The sequence below is a fragment of the Strix uralensis genome, chromosome 1 (genome assembly GCF_047716275.1).
Source record: "Strix uralensis isolate ZFMK-TIS-50842 chromosome 1, bStrUra1, whole genome shotgun sequence".
Classification (NCBI taxonomy): Eukaryota; Metazoa; Chordata; class Aves; order Strigiformes; family Strigidae; genus Strix; species Strix uralensis.
Window position 1 is genome coordinate 153022025 of NC_133972.1, and position 21339 is coordinate 153043363.

At 37.1% G+C, this 21339-nt stretch overlaps 1 protein-coding gene across 29 annotated transcripts in view; it reads left to right on the plus strand.

Annotated features, from left to right (window-relative positions):
- Positions 1–21339, plus strand: part of RIMS2 (regulating synaptic membrane exocytosis 2) — a 500034-nt gene that overhangs the window by 411144 nt on the left and 67551 nt on the right. For 24 of the 29 annotated variants that reach the window (XM_074886112.1, XM_074886130.1, XM_074886137.1 and 21 more), the window contains one exon: positions 9443–9615. In XM_074886112.1, coding sequence (XP_074742213.1) covers positions 9443–9615 — 173 coding nt within the window. Of the gene's footprint in view, positions 1–9442; positions 9616–10656; positions 10900–21339 lie in introns of all 29 variants that reach the window. The other 5 variants (XM_074886104.1, XM_074886094.1, XM_074886121.1 and 2 more) reach the window with 1 other exon arrangement.

Below are 21339 nucleotides of genomic sequence, written 5' to 3' on the forward strand. Positions count from 1 at the left end.
AGATTAAAAACAAATTATGGAAATGTAGGTTAAAATCCAGGTTAAATGAGAACTCTTTAAAGTGCATATTGTTTAACTTCCTAGGTTGTGTTTCCAAAGTAACGTCTCAAAGAAGCCCAAATTACGTAGAATAATGAGAGACAAGAGAGGATTTCTTAAAACAGAAATCCTTCCTTGCTGCCCTCTTTAAAGAATAGGCTGCTGCCTGGATGGCAGGACTGTATGAAGTACAAGAGATGTTGAGTGTAGTGGTGACAGAAGTGGCATGTGAGCCACTTGAGGAGCAGGAACAAATATAGGAAGCACACTTTGATTCTGTTTATCCAACATAAGTAGTATTCACTAGAGTTAGAAGACCAAGAAGGACCAGAAACAGAATTAAGAGTTATTACTGAAACTGAACCTACTGAACAAGTGAGTTAACTGTAGTCGGGATCACCAGTTCGTCATAACAAACAAGCTGGAGTTCCCCAGGAGATAAAGCACTGGTGATACTGTTAAATGCAGTTGCACATTAGATTCTGAAGCCCTGGACACCTGCATTTTTGTAATCATCCTGATTTGAACAGCTCAGATATTTTACAATGAAGAGTGTCCATGATGATGCGTCTTCAGGAGACTTGCACAGTGTTCTGGAGTGCTAAATTATTGCTGATTTCTATTTTAAATAGATTTTCTTCGTTCTGTATAAGACAGTCAAAGCGTTAATGTGTGGCAGTTAAAAAGATGCTAGGAAGTTTGAGAAGATCTACATCAAGAGTTTATTACCCACCATCACAAAGCCAGTCTGTGGACCTGTTTCTCTAAAGTGAAACTTGGTGACTGACTCTGCCTTGTTTTAACTAATAGTTAAAAATCTGGTCAGCAGTATGAAGGGGAATTTGGGCAGCAAATGTTTCAAGTAAGTCTTAGAAAAAGCTTTGTTTTATTTTGTTTTGACTGCTTTTCTGAATTACTTTCATGTCAGAAAAAGGGGACTGATTCTACCTTTAATTCTCATTAAAGGGTTGTTCTTTTGAAGAATTTATTTATTTAACTTCATATTATACAGACTCATATTTCTTCAAGATCTTTTCTTTTGTTCAAAAATTGTTGGGAATATTCTGGCTACATGAGAGCATTCTATGGTTCACCTATAACTTGTTAAGGTATGTTGGAATCATCAGATCTTGTAACAAGGTGAAGTCCATCCACAGGACACATAAGATTTTCTATTAATTTCAATTTTTAGTCAGTTATAGCTGTTGCACCCGAGCCATATGCTATATATATCTGGATCTTTCTTCTACCTCACTTAATCTGTCAGAATCAACTAGAACCATGGAAAAGATAATTTTACTTTAATATTCAGACTATGAAAACTCTTGTTAAAAATCTTAGTTACTTTCCTTGATAGATAATAGAAATTAGTAATCTTCATTTTTAAAGTAGATGTCTAGCTATACAGTACATGAGGCATACTACTGAAGGACACAGGCCAGTGGTGGTAGCCATTTGTTATTAGGAAATGTCATGTCCCAGAGTCCTGTTCCAATGACTTGATGATTTGGAGTAGAAGCTCTCTCTATGAGTAGTGACTTTAAGATAGCTTTTGATGAGATATTATGAGGCACCTGCTTGGCCATTATAAACTTTATATTTTCACTCCAGTGTGTAACACATCTTGGACTGCCTTTTAAGAATTTTTTTGAGGTGATGCTTAGATTTGTTCCTGTGTTGTTTTGTCTTTTACTTTACCTTAAACAACAGTTTTTTACCCACTGTGTTTTTCATACGAGACACGAGATTTTAAACAGTGTCTTTGTGATTTTGAACAGTCTTTGGAATAATATGGCAACTTTATATACCTCAGCAGAAAGTTTGCAGTTCTCTCTCCTTTCAAAATTTGTAAAATTTGGTCCTGACTTAAAGTAAGATTAAATAAGAACACTTAGTTCCCTAGGCTGGATAAAACTATCTTTGTGAATTAATTCTGCATCAGTAACACCTTGATTTCAGAACAGATACCAGTGCAGCTGAAATTAGAGGTTATCTTGATCTTCCAAAAGTCATATTGTATGAAAAAGAACATCAGAACAAGAGGCTACTTCATGTTTTGAAACTGGCTGCAGGAACAGATTTTTTTGTAGGAAGACAAATTTGTTGACAAGCTAATTCTCAAGCTCACTAAAAGACCCAAATACTTCTGAAGAGCTGTCTTACTGCTTTTTACTTTACAAAATATTTGCAGGTCCTATAAATTCTCCTTGATGTAATCCCAGAATATTTTGTAGTGCTATGCTATATTTATTTCATATTGTGCACTTAAGGAGTTCTTAAAAAAATTGCACCATACGCCAACATAGGTGAAACAGTTGATTTTTTGTCTTTTGATTTGGCTTGCCTCCGGACTATCTCCCTCTAGGTTTCCAGTTGTCCTTAGACAGTGATCTATTGGTGACTTCTGCATTACTGCTGCCATTGCAGTTTCTTCTTCAGCTCCTGGATCAACTTGACCCATAGGATGACAGAGTAATTTGGGTTGGAGGGGACCTCAGGAGCTGTCTAGTCCAACCGCCAGCTTAAAGAAGGGTCAGCTGTGAGATCAGTACAGGCTACTCAGGGCTTTATCTGGTCAGGTCTTAAAAACATTCAAGGATGAAAACTGCACAACTTCTCTGGGCAATTGGATCCACTGCTTCACTGTACCTATGGTAAAAATGTGCCTTCTTACACCAGTCAGAACTGCTGTGAATTGCTTGGCTCTGTCTTTTTGACATCCTCCCTGTATGGCCTGGCAGGTTGCTGTTACATACTCCCAAAGCCATCACTTCTCCAGGCAGCACAAGCCCAGCTCCCCCAGCCATCTCAGTGGCCCTCCAATAAACTCCTTCTAGTTTATTGATGTCGTTGTACTTTGGGTTTCAAAACTGGATACAATATTCTAGATGTGATCTAATGACTGTTGAGTAAAGGGGAATAATCTCCCCCTTGATCTAGTTATGTTCCAGTCAGTACAACCAAGGCTGCCTTTCCTCGCTGCAAGGGCCTACTGCTGACTTGCTTGATTTTTCTCATTGTTCAGTTTTCATTTACTGATTTATCAGTAGGATGCTGTTTGCAACATGGCTTAGTCCCATAGTGAAATCAAGTTTTAGAAGCTCCTTTGTAAGACTGTATATGTGAGCACTGGTTAGTGAAATGGATAAACAGATGGCACCAAACCACTAAGGGAAAGATGTGATGACATTTGAAGTAGGTTTTTTTCACATGTTCAGTAGAAATATGGATGTTCATTTTTACCAACATGTTTGAATTGGTAGCATAACTTTACTGGAGATTAGGATGGTTTAGAAGGAGGGTTTTGCAAATCAGATTACAGTCAATTCTTTTTCTTCAAGGTAGAAGTATATTGGAATGTTCTGAATAATGGGAAGAGATTACATTGGATAAGGAATGGGAGTAAGGAATGGATGTACAGGGAACCACTGTACATCCAGCTAGATTTACTGGTTCAGGCACCCTACTGCTCAGAAGTAGCAACACCATGTGTATTGATCTCTTTTACACTAATGCAAGACAAGAATGCCAAGAAAGGCACAGCAGGGCCAGGGTCAGGTGATCAAGGGGTGCCTAATGCAAAGCAAGAACTGGCTGAAGGGAGAACAGGGTTGGAACAATGCCAATGGGACTCATCAGAAGCAAAATATTGGTCTAAGAAAGCAGGATCCAAGAATTAGGATTAAAAAGGAGGAAGATAGGATAGGATCCAGGACTACAAAGCAAAATTCAGGATCATCAGCCAAGAATGAGTCTGAGCTAGAACTGGTTGCAGCTCCACATTGAGAAGTCCAAGGCAACTGTGGAGCTTATTATATACCTAATACTAGAGCAGTGCAAGAATTAATCTCCCTGGTCAGTCTTTAAGTCTCCCAAGGGATTGATGGATGCCATGTGCAGCTGATAGCTAAAGCAGGGCTGGCAGAGTCTGACCTGGCTAGCTGTACCTCAGTTGCCTTGATGGAGTCTGGCAAGATTGACAAATGTAAGCACAGATTATTGAGTTGGCTAAGTATGAATTACATTCATCATAGCCTTCATTTTGGGTTTGTGTGTATGCAGGCTACAGATAAACATATGATCTTTCTACGTATTATTTGTATATGGTATTTTGTAAAAATTACTTAGAATCTTTTGCTTTACATAAATGTAATGTTATTGTTGTAAATATTAGTAAGTATTTGGTTTAATTTTTAATGGCAGACTTCATTAGGCAGCCATTAGCAAAGGTTTTAGAAAGAATCAAACAATACAATAACATTCATTCAAATTATGTGTGGTAACTAAAATTTGCAATGCCTTTAGAGGCTGTGAACTTGCACCAAAAGCTACAGTTGAAATTACAGAACATTTCATACAATTGCTGTGCCCTGGCTGCTCGAGAGCTTTTGTCAGTGAGGCAAAGAACTATTGAAACAGTCCAGAATGGTTCTTTAATCTTCTTGTAGTAGCACAATGGACAATTGTCTGAAACATCTTCCCAACATTTTGATCGGTAAAAACATTGAACAGATTTGCATGTTCCTATGTAAATGCTAGCAAACAAAAACTGATGAGTAGTCTATTTAATTAAAAAATAAAAAGAAAATAAAATAGAAAGACGGTTGGAAATCACCAACAATTTCAATTGCCTGGACAACTGCATGACTGTATATTCCAAAATGGAAGACTGGTAACAATAGATTAAAGCAATATGAATCACTTTAAAACTCCCTTTGTATTAGAAGTTCCAAAACAATTTCTTTTGAGAAATAAGTATCAGAGTAGTTGTAGCTCTATGTGGCCTCTCAGTTATACAGTGGTAGTTCACAAAGAGTTCAAAACATTTGCAGAGGTTGTTGTATTAGGAAGCAGAGCAGGTATCTGTTTTTCAGCTTTAATGATCTTGAATTTGTCACTACAGGAAAGTAATCTATTGCAGTTACAAGGTATTGGCACAAACACGTACGTGTCACTTTGTTAGGGTCTCCAGATAATTATTTTACTAATGCAGAGGAATGGGCTTTTCGAAACTTTAAAACTTATTTGATAGAATCCATAAGAATGAAATTTATCCCATTCTTCAACACAGAAAAATAGGACAAAATCATCTTACTATTAAAAATAAAAAAGCGGCTTTTAATCAACCCCTCTGCCTGCAGCAGAGTTCCTATTGTTGAAACAGCTTGAAGAGGCTGGGTACATTTACTGCTTTATGGGTCATAAAGTTCAGAATGCTGCCTAAATTATATGAGTCTTGATTGGGTTGGAAATGAAAATTTAACCTTACTCCAATAAAAGAGACATATATTTCCAGCATGGGGAAAGCCAGGATATAATTCTTCTACTGCCATGGCTGTTATTTAAAAACAAAAAGAGAAAAAAAAATAAAAAGAAATTTAATTAACCTGCGTAGTAGGCAGGTACACTTCACCACAGCCTGGTACTCCTGATTGTCCAAACCAGGGGAGCTATCAACACACATGAGGCTCCCTTACTGTCCTCATGCTCATCTTTTCTTCTGAGGGAAACTGGGGCATACAGGGTAGTTGCTGGATCTGATGATCCAAACCTGTGGCCATGCTACAGACAGGATCCAGCCCCACAGGCTGCAGTTCCCCAGCAGTGCGCATTCAGATGATGCAAACTCATACATCATGGTACGGAGGGACAGCAGTGGAGAGGGATGGGAAATGGTAGCAGTGTTTCAGATATAATGAGTGGATAACACTTGGTTAATAATGACTTTTCAGTCTAATAGTTGATCTTATGATATGTTGGTGACATTTAGAAAAAAAAAAGTGAAATTTGGAGGAAGAAAACAAGTATATGAAATATGTGAAGATGTAATGCCTTGGGGCACCTTTAGCCACACAAAAACAGAAGAAAGAGTCATGCAAAATTGTGCAAAAATGGTTGCATTTTACAATGAGAGTATATGACATGAAAGAAATGAATACTTTTTAGAAATCAATTTTCACACAATGGAAGTGCCATTTTACTTTTGAGGCAGAAAGCAAAGGAGCACTTCAGAAACTGCCTTATATAGAATTGCAGTTTAAGAAACAAATGTAAAACTGAAATGCCAGCATGGCTTCTGTCAGACAAGCAGTATGTTTCCTTTTTTCTTCTGTGCTGCAGTTACTGAAACACTAACATGCAGTACGCTTACTATTATAATCCGTTTCCTAAACAAAATTAAGTCAGATATAAGGTCAAAAGTAGACCTTAGCAGTAGAATAAAGAGCAATTTGGAGCAGAGTTAATGGATGAATATGAGCTTTGTCCAGCAAGAAAGACAATTTAGTTTAAGTTTCTAGATGTTACTTTGGTAGGCAGCTAGCAGATGCTGAGACTGTAACTCAGAAATTGTGTAAATACAAAACCCCCAAATATTGTATGTTAAGACATTTAATGAAGGGATCAGTTAACTTTCCCAATTTCAAATCTAAAACATCCCGAAATAGTAAGGGTCAAATAATATTTCTGTGCCATCTGACCCAATTGAAAACATTTGATGGGAAGTACCTTTACATACAACTGAGAAAAAAGAGACAAGGTAATGATCTGATGATCTTTTTTTCACATTATATTTCTGAAATTATTTACCTTTAAGTTGCTTTTTTTGCCATAGCGATTCTCAGTTTTCACCATATATCACAATATTGTTACTATTGCATTAGCTTTAAAGAAAATACAATAAGGTTGTTTTATTTATGAAAATGTCTGATTTGTTATATACATGTTCCTATGAAAAATGTATTTTAAGAACTGATGTTCTGCAGGTGTGGAAATGAAACAGACAAAATGAAAACCATAGGTTTTTGAAATTTTCAGTGCGCTGCAGAATGACTCTTTAGAATAACTTTGTGAAATGCTGATACTGTTTGCTGCTTCATGTTGCTTGCATGTATTTAATTTAGAAGGGCTCCTTTTCATGGACTGCTTGGTAAGCTCAGTGTGGGATCTGCAGGTTGAGGTTTTTTATTCTCTGAATCACCACAAGTAATTATCTATCCCCTAACTGGAATGTAATTAGCGATTCCATCAATGATTTACACTATGATCTATCTCGTTTCCGCAACAGATACCTGCATTACATCTGTAATGCTGGCGGCGTGTCTCTTCTGAGGCCAGTAGCCACTGTCAGTATGACAGCTGTTGATACAGGCACATACAGCTTGGCTGTACATTAGCTCTGTTGGGAGGCAGTAGCAGCGCAGCCTTGGCAGGACAGGGTTTGGCACAGCAAGTACATCTGCTTGGGAGCCTCAGCAAATACTGAAGGCCTGAAGGCAGCTCTGCTCTACCCCTTCTGTAGTGCGTTGTGGTAGCCCAATACACCAGACTGTACTTCCCATTGTGGTAATTTTAGGCTAAATCAACCCAAACTACACTCATAACTTTGTCTTCAATGCAGAGTTATTCTAGGGAGGGTTAGGTGGATGAAACTAAATAGATAGGACTCAATATATACACATCTCACTACGCATAGTTATTTTTTTGTTCTCCAAAGGGCTACTTAGTTGCTCTTTTAAAAGGAGTTGCTGAAAAAGAACAATCCTTTTATTCTGGTATAATGTTCAATTATCTCTGATGATCAGGACAGCTGTTTAATCATTGTTTTTATGTCCCCAAATTAATCTATCAATAATAATATGTACTGTCTTCTTTATCAAGCAAAAATATTAATAGCATCAATAAAAACAGTAAATAGTACAATATTTAAACGTTGTAATCACAGAGATAGTCTGTGAGTTTATGGCTGGCTAAGTGCACTCTCACACTTAACGGCTGGGGAGGGCTTGAGTGGTTTGTCAATGAACACAAATACTGTAAATTCGTACAGATCGGGAACCCAGCTGCAGCATGGGCAACCATTTCACATAAGCATGTAGTTCAGGCTCTGCTTGGGCACTGTCTGCAACAGATGTCCAGTGTAACCTGCACAAGTATTTTTTCTTGTCTTTGTTTTATTTCCATGTCTTAAAATGGGCAAAATAACGTACTATTTCTAAGTGTAAAATTCATTTATGGTAAATAGGCACTCAAGTGCTATTCTGAAATGCTATTTAGACACTGCACAGTCTTTCAGAATATTTCGCAGTGTAACATTCCTTGCAAGAGAACAGAAGCAAATGCTCTGTGTGCTTCATGAAAGGCAGTTATTTTAAAACTATAAAAAAGGGACAAATTTGATAGCCAAACTTGGACACCCTTCTCTTCTGCAGGAGTACACGTCTGCCACTTTTCATTATGAATTATTTTCTCCAAGTGGCAGAGTCCAATGTTGCTATCCCCAAGAGTTCAAGCTACTGATGTATTATGAAGATTATTTTCTTCCATTGTTTTCTTTCAGTCCTGTCTGTGCTGCTCTTCACATCATTCCATACTGTCTTCTTTCCATGTCAGCCAAACAATTACCTGGTGATCATTGACAATGTCTTGCAGTACTATTTTTCTGAAAAGATTGTCTGTATACACAGAAATGTTTGTATATGAAGAGGAGAGGGAAAAATATCTTTCTGCTCTTTATTATATCAGCACACAGTCCAATGCAGAGTGGCACAGACTTAGCATTAATTTAGAGCTAACTTCTGTAACAAGAACAAATAGCCATAATATTTTGTTCAGATCTAACTTGAATAGCTCTGCACAACACTGCTTTATGTTTTATGGGCTTACTACTGATCACCAGTCACCTGACAGTTCTGTGTTTGGAATATACTATTAACAAGCTCAAATACTATTGTAATTTTTTAGTTTCTGAGGCATTTGTGCATTGTCAGTACAAACTATCTCTAGTCCCACCCCATCCTTTCAGACTTCCCAGCCCAGCAGTTCAGCAAGATGTGGGGTTTGTTTGCACAGCTACATTGCTTTGTCTTTTGATTTGATAATCTCATCTGTCTGTTTACTTAAAAAAAAATAAAATAATGTTAAGATTTGTCAATTAAAAGTTCTTGTAAATAGGCTAGGCCCTAAAAGAGACATGTATTTTATAGATAGCATGAAGCACATTCTGTCCGCTGTTCAACCTTTCGTGAGCTCAGTTATCATGGGCAAGTCACTAAGTCTCTCTTTTTTGCTTTCTGCACTGGTGAAACAGTTGTGGTAAGAATATTCTATGATGGTTTAATGTCTGCTAAAGTTTGTGAAACCTTTGGAAGAGCTGGAAGTTTTGTACAAGTCACACTATGGATGAAGCTGAGGAGCTAATATCTTGAATGGGATAGCAAAGCAGAGTAAAAATAATAGAAACCAAGACATTACTTGTATTCTGTAGCACTTAAAAACCTCATTATAAAAATTCAGGCAGTCTGGCGGCAAAGGCAGTTTAGATAGCATCAGGGACCAGCTCCATAGCTGATTGTGGTAAAATGTCACTGACAACATCTGTATCTTTGTTCCTTTCCTCTTACAGTATCGGTCAGGACGGGAGGCTCAGCGAGGCTCAGACAATGTTTCCAATAAGTCTTCAGATAGCGATGTCAGTGATGTCTCCGCTGTGTCACGGACAAGCAGTGCTTCACGTTTCAGCAGCACAAGCTACATGTCCGTCCAGTCAGAGCGTCCAAGAGGAAACAAGAAAATAAGGTGAGCACAAGGAGCTGTAGTGCCAGCCATAGCCATGTAATTTAAGTAACTTAATATTTGTCGATATTTGTATTTGAAATTAATATTTTGTCTAGGTTGAGATTTTAGGGAATTTGCAAAATACTGGTTTAAGTGTCTTCTTCATCTAATGCTTTTTGAAGTCTTCATGATATTTGTTTTTAGCCAAGTTTTGTGATCTTGGGTTATACTAACATACACTAAAATAACAAACATATGCTGTCAACAAGCATTAGACACACTTAGATTTGCACTTTCTGAAAACCATTTTGTAAAATACTTATTGGCTGAAAAGACAGTTTAAATTGAAAATTTGTGCCAGCAATGTCAGAGGCATCTTAATTTCCTTTTAAACTAGAGCTGCTGAACTTTTAGAGAAGTCTTATTTAATACTTACACAGACCAATTCAATTTATTTAGTACTTACACTAGTCCAATTTAACTGTAGGTGTGCAACCATTGAACTACTTTTTAACAAGATGTACATAGTGTATCTGTGAGCAAAACGCAGCATCTCCTTTGCCTGTGCTCTGTGCACACTCAGAAGAGCTTTGGCTGTAGAGGAATGAAAGATCATTTTTCTTGGAAGGTGTAACCCACCTGCATCTCTCAGCAAAACTCGATGTCAGCCTATATTAATTCTCAGAAAATTGTCCTCTTGAGAGAAGTGGTGTGTTTGAAAAGTGTGTTTAAATATCTGCTTATATGAGCATTGTTAGGGCCACATTGTTTCTGTCATACAGTTATGTATACATTTCTAAATGTGATGTATTGCCATGCAACTTTTATTTGAGATGGACTTAGAGACTGTCCTAATAAAACATGCTAAGTTTCTCTAGTGTAGGCTGGAGTCTTAGCCAGCATTGTTTAACTTATGACTGCTTCCATCTTTTAGCTTTTATTTAATTTTTTTTGCATTTCCTTTCTTGTGAGTTCATGCATTCTCTTCTCCATGACCTTAATTTTAATTTATTATTTTCTTTTTTCTTTTTGCATGCCTGTTTCAATTTTTGTTGACTTCAGAGGGACAAGGGATATAGAAGGGAAAAAAGAGGGAGGGCTGGAAGGGGATGAACAAGATGGAGTATTTCCTGAGGAGGAAGAAAAAGAGGAGGAGGAGGAGGAAAAAGCAAAGGAGCAAGAAGTTAATGAAAAAGGGGAAGGGCAAGAGGTGACAAAGAACTGTGATAAAGAGGAAATCAATGGATCAGGGCATGATGAAAAAGCTCAAGACCACCAAGCTGAGGAAGGGAAAGAGGATGACAGGTAAAATATACTTGTGTTCTATAGACCTATTCTTCTTCCTCCTGTCTTGTCTTCCCTTTTTCTTCCCTTTGCTTTGTTTATTGTCTATCTTCCCTGCACCCTTTTTTGCTTTCAATCATGATGCTTTCATATTTAAGCAAGTTTCACTCTCAGCTTCAGTGAACTTGTTCTGCATACCAAATGATATAGCACGCTAACTTGACTCATTATTATGCATGCAACTACAGCATATTATTTTTTAAATTGGTTTAGACTACAGTTTGGGTTTGACTATAATAAACAATAGAAACTAAGATTCCTCATTACATTCTCTGCTTGAACTATTACTTCAGGGAAGAATCTTTCGTTGAATGATATTTCATCAATATCAAAACCATCTTTATTTTCATTGTGGCAGTATTAAAGAAGAGAATTTGGATGGTTTTTTTACTTCTCTTTATGTACACTGATAAATGTGCGTGTTGATTGACAATTGACATGGATAAGCAGTCTTCCCTTTGGTTTTTTTCCATGTGAATAACTGTCATGGGTTGCTGTATTGTGGAGGGGTCATGTATGTTTGCTGCTGTACTGTATCCAGAAACATTTCAGCACAATTGGCTCTGATTTTATCAGATAATATTCCAGATTTATACGTTTTACCACAATTCCTTTGAACCGTGACTTTTAATGTAAATGAATGACACTTTGTATTGCAAAATCCATGTAATTTGCATTAAGAGAAATACAGTATTCCTTCTTTCTTCATTAGCAAAAAATGAGTTTGAGATTTGCGTAATAGTCTTGATCCCCTTCTCACCTACATGTGAGAAAATCTCAGAAAAAAACCCTTTCTTTTAACCTGCTAATTCTGCACTACCTACAGGTAATTTATACCTGTAAAACTGTGCTCATATGTATTAGGGCAAGAATGGAGAACTCTATGGCAATCCACTTTCTTTCTTTGCTACAGGTGTACATGCCTGTACGTACACACACATGTGAACATGCACAAAGAAAAGGTGATGATACACAAAGAGATTCAAAATTCATAGTGTTCAGTCTGGGGTGGTATGGGCCAGTATAGCCATACTACTGCTTTTATACATTAAGTGCCATCATTCTTTCATTCAAGTGGGTGCATTTTAGAATTCAGCAAAAGCAGTTGTTTAGAAACAGCCATCTTTAAGACTGTCTTGGCATACATATGTTCCAGGGACTGCTAAATGGTAGTGTGGGAAAGGATGTCTTAAAGACCTTTTTCTCTCCAGATTCCCATTCTTTCCAGTTTAGCATGACCCTGCTCCTGGTTTCCAGCTTTCACTCAGGTTAGTCTTCAGCCAAAATGCTGCCCCTCACAGAAAGCAAAGTCATCTTTGAGAAACAACTTCTTGTTACCTATGCCAGCTGGTTCCTCTGCTTGTTAGCTGCTCTCTGCCTTCAGGAAGAAGCAGCACAAGTCAGGAGTCCCTACTTGACAGAGAAACAAGAAATTATTGACTACTGTGCAGTGACTTTTGTTTGTGTTTCTTAGACTTTGGCTCCCAACATGGAAGTCAGCCTCCAATATTATTTGCCCACTTTGCCCATTTTGACCACTTTTAGTATGTAAGTTGTGAATAAAAAAGAAAGTTTCTCTATATCCACCTTCCTTTCCCATGGTACAGTAAGTGCTCATCTTTTTAGCGTTGTCTGAACATTCTTCTAGGGTTAAGAAGCAAACAGAAAAGCACAGATTTATTCCTATATAGGTACAGGTATAGGTACATATATCCATTTATATACACACAGAGTTGTGTATCATTAACATAGTGAAATATCGTGACATGTGTATTCAGTGCACAAACCCGAAGGCAGGATCAATCCTAAGCATTGTTGTAAGTTCAGTGCTTTCTGCTTGCTTGTTTGGCAATTTATAAGATACCTTATACCTGGCAATTTACAAGATACTTACAAGATAAGTTAACAACTTCAGCTTTCAAAAAAATGTTTTCAGACATGCCACCAATATTAAACAATCACCAAAATATCTCTTAATAATTAAACATATCAATAGGTATTTGAGAGACCCAACAGAACCAAAGCAGCCAATTACAGAATAGTAGTAAATTATCATCTAGTTCTTGAGATCTTGGCATCAAGAAAAGCTATTTTGCAGATGGGAATTTTCAACATATATTTTTGCTTCAGAGATGTATCTTTAGTTGAACAGCAGTCACCATTCCTCTGGGCAACCTGGAATGCAGGGGCTGCTCTCAATCACTCCACCATCAAAAATTAGCTCATTAAGGATACATCATACCTCTTGTTGTCATTGTGGTTATATATTTTATGAGTAATGGTAATAGTCACGCTAAGGGCTTCAACCTGCTGAGATCATAAGTGGGTTCAATGTAACTTAAATGACCGTGAAGACAGATATCCATCATGGATTCATCCCATGCCTATTTTAAAGAGTCCCTCAGTGCAATAAACTGCATTAGCTTTTGGAGTACTGGAGCACAATAAATCAACAAATCCTTTTTGGCAGAAATAGCTGCAGCATCAGATTTTGCCTTCGTTAAGCCTTGTAAAACTAAACCTTGACATATGGTTGACCTATAGGGAAAACATAATTATGTTCCTTCTTGCCAATAAGTGTTTAGTAAACAGAAAGTGTGGATTAAGCTTCCTTGTTTTAATTTTTAAGGATTCCTTATGTACCGTTCCCTGACATTATTTCTTCTTCCAGCTTCCCAATGATATCAGGCACAAAAAAAGCGCCCTCTTAGATATAGTGTGTGAGCAGTCATAATTTCTATTGCTGGAAATCTGTTTAAGATTGCTCTAAATCTTAACCTTCCTTAACATTTTTCTAAATACCAATCCTAAGCATTAATTCTGATACTCATGATAGTTTTGTTTTATCATATGAATACACAGAAATTGTAATCACAGAGCAGGATTTCACTGTGCTACACTCTGGTGAAATACAGAAGAAAAATACAACCTCTGTTCCAAACACACAGACTCTAAATCATGAGATGACATACGAGTCCACAGAGGAAAACACAGGAGAATTAAGAAATGTTCCACATGACAGGAGATAGTTACAATACTGGGTTGGGAACATCCTGAACACAGGAGAGTACTAAGGGGAGATTTGAAGAAAGAAAATAAGATAGCTTTGTGAATATTTCTGGAGAGCTCTCTTCAAGTATTAGAGGAAAAAACATGAGGTACTCACTAAAAATTTATCAAGTGGATGATGGGGCAAGTCTGATGAGCAGCAGGAGCTGATCTTTCAGTCTTGAGTATGAGAAGATAGATGTGATAAGGAACAACTGCTAAAATACTGGAAATTAAAGATTAATTATGTACAACTGGATAAAAGAGAGTATAGATTTTTACTGATGTATGGAGAAAGATGACACAGCCAAATTGAAAGTCTATGAAACTTACCTTTCCTACAGTATCCTGGAAGGGGTTAGGGTAGGTAAATTGCCAGGGCTGGAGACAAGCACTTCAGTAGCTGGCATCTGAGATGGTGAGAGAGTGGACAAACAATAAGCTGTGTGGGTGGACAGATAGGGTAGAGATGTGAAATAGAAAACATGCTCAAGTCACAAAAAAAGTGGACCTAATATGAAGCCTGAATTAAATGGCGTGCCCAAATAGCAGGTCTGAATGACATGCATGATCCACATGGCTGGGAGAAGAAGCAGAAGAAAGGTCTTGGAGGGAAATACTGAGTTGAGATTGGTGATTCACAAGAAGGTGCCAAAGAAAGAGGTTTTAGTGTAGGCAGGAGGAGACAGGGGAGACGAGAGGGAGTTTTTATTGCAGAGGGGATAATGCTTTCATGTGCTGTTGATGAAGGGATGATGTCTGAGGGATAGCAATAGAGGAGACAGTACTACAGCCCTGTGGGACCATCACAGTTAACTGGGTGGGCAGAAAATGAGAATCTACCAGAGCATGTTTTGAATGAAAGGTTAGAGAGAGAAAAAAATTGAGAGGGGATGAACTGTGGGAACTAAGGGAAGTAACATATTAGAGCATCATTAATTGTAGCAAAGCAAAGAAGAACAGTGTACTTTTGAAATTTTAAGAAATCATTCAAGACTGGCAGGAGTAGTTTCATCCGAATGCAAAAAGGGAAAGATAGTTGTTTGGAAAGGGTTTGAAATGTAATTGGAAAACAAGAACTCAAGAAATTTACTTAAAACAATGTGTTCCATTCAGAGATGGAAAAGAGAAAGGAGATGTGGCTGTAGATGCAGACCTGATGAGAGCAAGACTAAAGGTTCTGTGCTACTTTCTAAAGGGATATGCTGAATCATGTTTCTATGATCTGGGAAAAGAGTCAGTGACGACCAGGTGGCTAGAGGTAAAAATAAGGAAAGAGGCATGGGGGGAAAGGGAGGTGAGAAGATAGCATACGATCACTTAGGCAAATAAAACAGTTGAGGAAGAGATCCAGTAAGAAAATTCTGCATCCATGACAGGGGCAAGGGGAGAAAAATGTATAAAGAGAATGCAGAGACAGCACAGAAGAATTGGTCATGTGTTTTGCTACGTATTGGAAGAAATCATTGACATCCCATGTGAAGAAAAGAAGTGAATGCTAAAGGACAGTAGAAGAAATAGACCTGATTAAGTAGGAAGATGTGTCATGAGGACTGAGGAAGGAGAATTTGTATTAGAAAAAGTCAGCTGGGATGTAATTTTGCAGAGGCACATGAAGATACAAGAAACAGAGTGCAGGATGTACTTTTAAGTGACGGATTTCTTCAGATACAAAACTTTTCCTCTTCCTAATGGTTCTTCATGCTCTCTGTGTCCCTTCCCTTGTTGGGTATAAAGATTAATTTCAAATTCACTTTCTAGTTCTTTATTGTGTCATTCAGTCAAAAAATATTTAAAGAATTTAATTTGTAGGTTTTAAAACTGATTCCTGATGAGTATTTGTTCCTTAGTTTTCATTATATTGTAATCTTAGTATTTCAGGTTTTACAAGCCTTCCACTGTGATTGCAGCTATTATCAGTTAAATGTAGTGTTTTGCAAAGCTGGATGAAAAAGCATGTCAATTCAGTCTGTGCAAGCTCCTTCTCAGGGGTGGAAGCCAGTAACATTTTTTGAAAATCTATATTCTGGTAAAAATATAAAAACCATACAAAAGATAACAAGCACCGAGAATCTATTTTTCATTGTGCATGTGCTGTTTGGTTTCTTAAAGCTATTTCAGAATGATTACAAAGATTGCTCCAGCTGCACTACTGGATCAAAGAAGTTAATTGTGCCTAACCCTTCTAGACAAACAGGCCATATGTTTGTAAGGGAAAGCTGTAGCCTGAGACTCTTTCGCCACTGCATGATCAGTCCTTTAGCAAAATTGAAGTGCAGGCAGTCTATGCTCCCAATAGCGCTCTCTCTCGCTCTCGCTCTCGCTCTCGCTCTCTCTCTCTCTAGATAAGGTTCGCCCAGCTTAATTTCTGCCATGGGCGGAGAGAGAACTTGGGTACAGCTATGTCAATGTTTATGTAATTTTTCAGGGAAAACATGTCAGTATGCAGTTTCCTGAAGCTCTCAACCCAAGATGTTGGTGTAACAAATTTTTTAACATCACAACAAAGTGACCTTGCTATTCCTGGGATGAGAACGGCAGATTGCAGTACAATGTTTGCCAGCTCTTTTCAGCTGCAAAACATTTTGTTATTCAGGCAGCTGGGGCAGATATGATGGACTGAGTCCTTGAACAAAATGCAGCAACTTTATTTTGTGTCCCCCTAACATAACTCTTCTGCATACTTCTGACTAGATAGGCAGAGAGGTGCTCATGTATTGCCAGTCTGTGGGTCTGAAATCGAATCTAAAATAAACTTTTTTTCAGTGAGATTTAATTTGTATTATTGGGCTGTATAGAGTCTGTTAGCAGTTCATGGCAAATTCTTGTCCCATTTGAAAAATAGATTCAAAGTCACTACTTTTTGATGTAAGCTTTTTAACTTTAGTATTCCACAGCAAGGCAATCTTCAAAACCTGTAAATTCATATAGCTACGGAGTTTGCAGCAACACACACAGTCAATAATTTGGCCACTTGGTTTTTTACACTTTTGTAGATGACGTGGAAGAAAATTATCTGTGACTCTGGAAAAATACTGTGAGAAAGGATACAAAATATCAATGGTTCAGAAAGGAATTATATGAAATAATGTATTTGTTGTGAAATCTGTACTGAGAGTAGCATACAAATAATTTAAGAAATGTCGCAAAGTCACCTGTTTCTAAGTTATTTGTCACCATCTATCAAGCCCTTGGAGACCCACTTTTTCCTGTTGCTTTGGAGTAAGTACAAAAGATGTATAGACTCCTTTACAACTAGTAAACTTATTCTGATCCACTGGGAGATAATAAAGTAATGAATTTGGAAGTACACATTATTAACAGGTGAACAGTGAAAATACCTCATTTGAAACGGTCTGGAGCTTTGATATATGGCGCCCAGCAGGGTACTCAGACAATTTTTCTTTGACAGCAACATAATATCATTGAGACTGCTTCACTCTCCATGACATGCTGTCTGCACTTTAACCTCTGTTGAGTCAGCTCCAACCTGTGATCCAGAAAGCACTGGTGTACTCCTGTTACTAAAGATTATTTAAAAACAGTGCATCAGTAGTTTAAAAAAACCCTCCAAGAGGTGAAGATGGAAAGCCATGTAGACATGCAGGAAAGTAGGGATGAAGGGAAAAATTAAAATGAGAATTTGAAGCAAATATAAATGTTGAAATTAGTTTTTGCGCTTTTATGTGTATTTAAAAAGGCTCATTTTCTGAAGCTATTTAAAACTAGAATGAATCATGAGTTCTTCAATAGACTTTTTTATCTTTATTTGTACAAAATTGAGCACAATAGGTCTGTGGACAAGAATAGCAATAGCAACAACTAAGGGTGGGGTAGAAACTTATCAAAACCAGGAATTGAATGTTGAAGCTCATCAGGCTTTTATTTCTTTGATATTATGATTCTGTGGTTCTGTCTTAGTGCTGTATGTTTCCACTATGTTTACCTGAGTAGTTTTTGTTAGAAAAGTGAAAAGATTCTCTAAAATTCATGTAGTTCCTTTTCTGATTCCTCTAAATGTACTTAATTAAAAATAATTAATAAGTTTATCACTTAGCCATTTAAGAATCAAACACAAACTCCTTCCTGTTACTTCATAAAAGTATTTCTAAAACAGTTACTGGTTTTGTGCCAGGGCCTTTGAAACACATTACCAGATCCATCTGGCAAGTATGATATTTTAACTAACAGTCAGGGGGCAAGTGTTGGTCTTACCATTGTGTACTTAATACCTATGGTAAGATGATGGTCCAGTGGTTTGCCATTGACCATCTATCTGATTTTAATGTTATTTGACCAAGCATCTGAACAGTTTGGTTCAGTACTGTCACTGTACCTGCATGGTATTCATATTCATCTTAGTCTATGAAGTCCATAATGTGCTACCTAAACAAGCTGGGAGATGTGTAATCAGGTGGCCCCTAGTAAGAAATAAGCTTATATATTTCCCTACAAATACCACAATACCCAGCACTTCCCAGCTCTTAGCCATAATATGAGCACGATTCCTATGGAGGCCAAAGGTAAAGAAGAGGAGTCTTTGCTTCAAACATGCATGGTGTGCAAAATGCCACACTGCCTCAGCAGGGAGTTTTGGCCATAGACCTGTCCTCCCTAGGTCAGAAAAACAAAGTTTGCAGACCTGTGTTCAAAAAGATATAAGCCACGTTTCCTCACAACATATTCTTTTTATGATGGTCTTAAGTTTTCTGGATGCTTTTCTAATTTTCCCCAGAGGCCCAAAGTGACTCAAAGTCATTTTGTCAAAGTGACAGAAGTCAGACAGGCAAGATCATGATGCCCCAGATAATGCCTCTTTTGTTGAAGTAATTATGGCTTCAGATCTCTTGCTCATGTCCATTTAGCTCTCAGTCCCAGAAGATCAATTCAAGAGAGGCGCTAAGGGTTTGTGAGCTGTTAGTAGTGCTTATTCTGACCCTGATTTTTCAGAATCCTCAAGCAACCTGAATTTCCAAGGAATGAAGGAAACATCAGAGTTGCTTTATTCTTTAGACGCCTGCTGCCACACACACACACACAAGCAGTACAACAAGCATGAGCATATCCACATTGTACAGTACTAATCAAAGCAATCCAGTCTCTCATGAATGAAGTATAGATGCAGCTATAGTGAAATCCATATTGACTACATCAATTTATTTAAATAAAGTCCTTTCAGAACATCTGGATATTCCCTGTGTATTACGTGATTTTCCCCTTAATGTAATCTCAGTAGCACATCCTATCCAGTTCCTGCATGTCTATCTTCCAAAGTTTTCGAGCTGACAATGTGTTTTCTAAGTAAGAAAATCTTCCTTATAGCTAGTTTCACTTCAGTACGTAAAGATGATAAATCATCTTTACCCTGAGGCAATAGAGGTAAGATGTCTCTTACCTCTATATATTTTCTAGCATTTCTGCCTTCAAGTCTGAAATTTTTCTCATTGTCCTGACTTGATTTTACATTATTTCTCTGGTAGTTTTAGGTCTTGGACATAGCGGATTTGAAGTCTGATTTATCAATTCTCTGCTTGCTTTTCATTTCATAGAGCTCTTTTCAGGCCTACAAGGAACAAATCAGTAAGTGTGTTAATATAGAAAATGTAATGACCCCTCTCTTCCATCTGTGTTGGAAGACTATAATTCATCAGTATGTTTGAATAAGCACATAACATTTAACTTTCAGATTAAGTACATACAAGGTGCATTTCTGTAAGAGACACTCAATTAAATCATGTTGCACACTGTCAGTTTTAATTTGGCAAGCTTGTTGTTAACCTGCTTTTACAAATGCAACTGCTTCTTTGCCAGGCTGGGTTAAAGAAGATGCTTTCCAAACTCAGAGATTCTGGATGTTATTCAAAACTGACTCTGTCTTTATTTGGAATGTACTTACTTTACTGCCAAGCCTTCAGAGCTCATATGGACTGCTTGTATTTACAAATGAATATGGCAGCTGACTAATGCAAGACTTTTGAACTGCAGCTAGTTTTCTCACTAGCCTCATTTTGCATTCACACACAGTAAATGGCTGGTTCAGTTCACTGTATCAGAGGAAGAGATTTCTGCAATGATTCAGTACTGTTATCAGGGTAATAAAGCTTTTCTGTAACTTTGTAAAGGAGAAATTGGAAGTTTATCAACAGTAGATGAATATAAATATAATATTTTAATTATAACATTCATTAATTTAAATTAAAAAGTTGTTATAAATAAAAATATCTTATAAATTATATTTTTATATAAAAAATGGCCAATTGTTCTCTCAGAGATGGTGAGAACTTTTATCAAAAATCTTTGAAGCTCTGTGAAGAATTCAGCTGCTAGTGTTTGGAAACAGTTATCTGCTACAGTTTTTTCTCATCACTCATTTGTTGTGACAGTATTTGGTAATTTTGAAATTTGTTCCTATTTAAAAAAAGCATGCTAGACATGATATGGAAAAAGCTATACATCTATTAATTTATAATAATAAAACAGTGTGCAGAGCTTGATATCTAGCAGATGGGGAAGATCCAGTTAAAGGCAACCTATGTACTGTAACAGGTGAAGTATTTCTGATTTGTAATGAAAGAGACCTTTGAAACAGATACTTCATATAGTGTTAGTTTTATTTTGAGGTGTGCACACAAGTTTTCTTTGAATAAGAATATACATAACAAAATACATTATAATCACTGCTTTATTGTTTCCCACCAACTTGCTTGTTCTAATTTCAATAAACTAAACCTAATAATTAAGTTAGTCCAGTAGCTATTAGAGATTTATATCACAAACAAGTTAATAGGATAACTTTTGACTAAGTGAATCTCAAGAAACTAAGTCATTATAATTTTGAACCTGCAGTGTCTCTCTTTGATGTGAATTGGCAGATGAGTGCATGCATTGGCCAGAAGCATTGTTCCCATGGAAGTGCTATTTCCTACATCATAGCTGTCTCCATAATGCTGTTTTTGTTAAATTAATGAAATGAGACCCTCTCCAATTGACTTGATAAATGTATTAAGAATGTTATTAAAATTCCTCTCCTGCTTGTAAAAAGCTGTAAACAAAGTCTTCAGTGGGTCTTCCAGTCTCACAAGAGACATGTATTAGAAAATATCTATTACAACAACTGAAAAATCGTTAAAATCCTATCCCTAGGACATCACACCACACAGCTGTACTCCACAGTTGGCAAAGTGTATATTTACTACTGCAGGTGCTTTATTTTCTTTAGGGACCATTACCAGAGAACTAAGCTAAATGACAGGGAAGTAGTAATATTGACTGTGCATTGGGAAAAACAGAAACCTGCAAGATCCTCCAAATGACCTAAGTGTAAATCTGATTCTCCAATACATGCACTTTTGA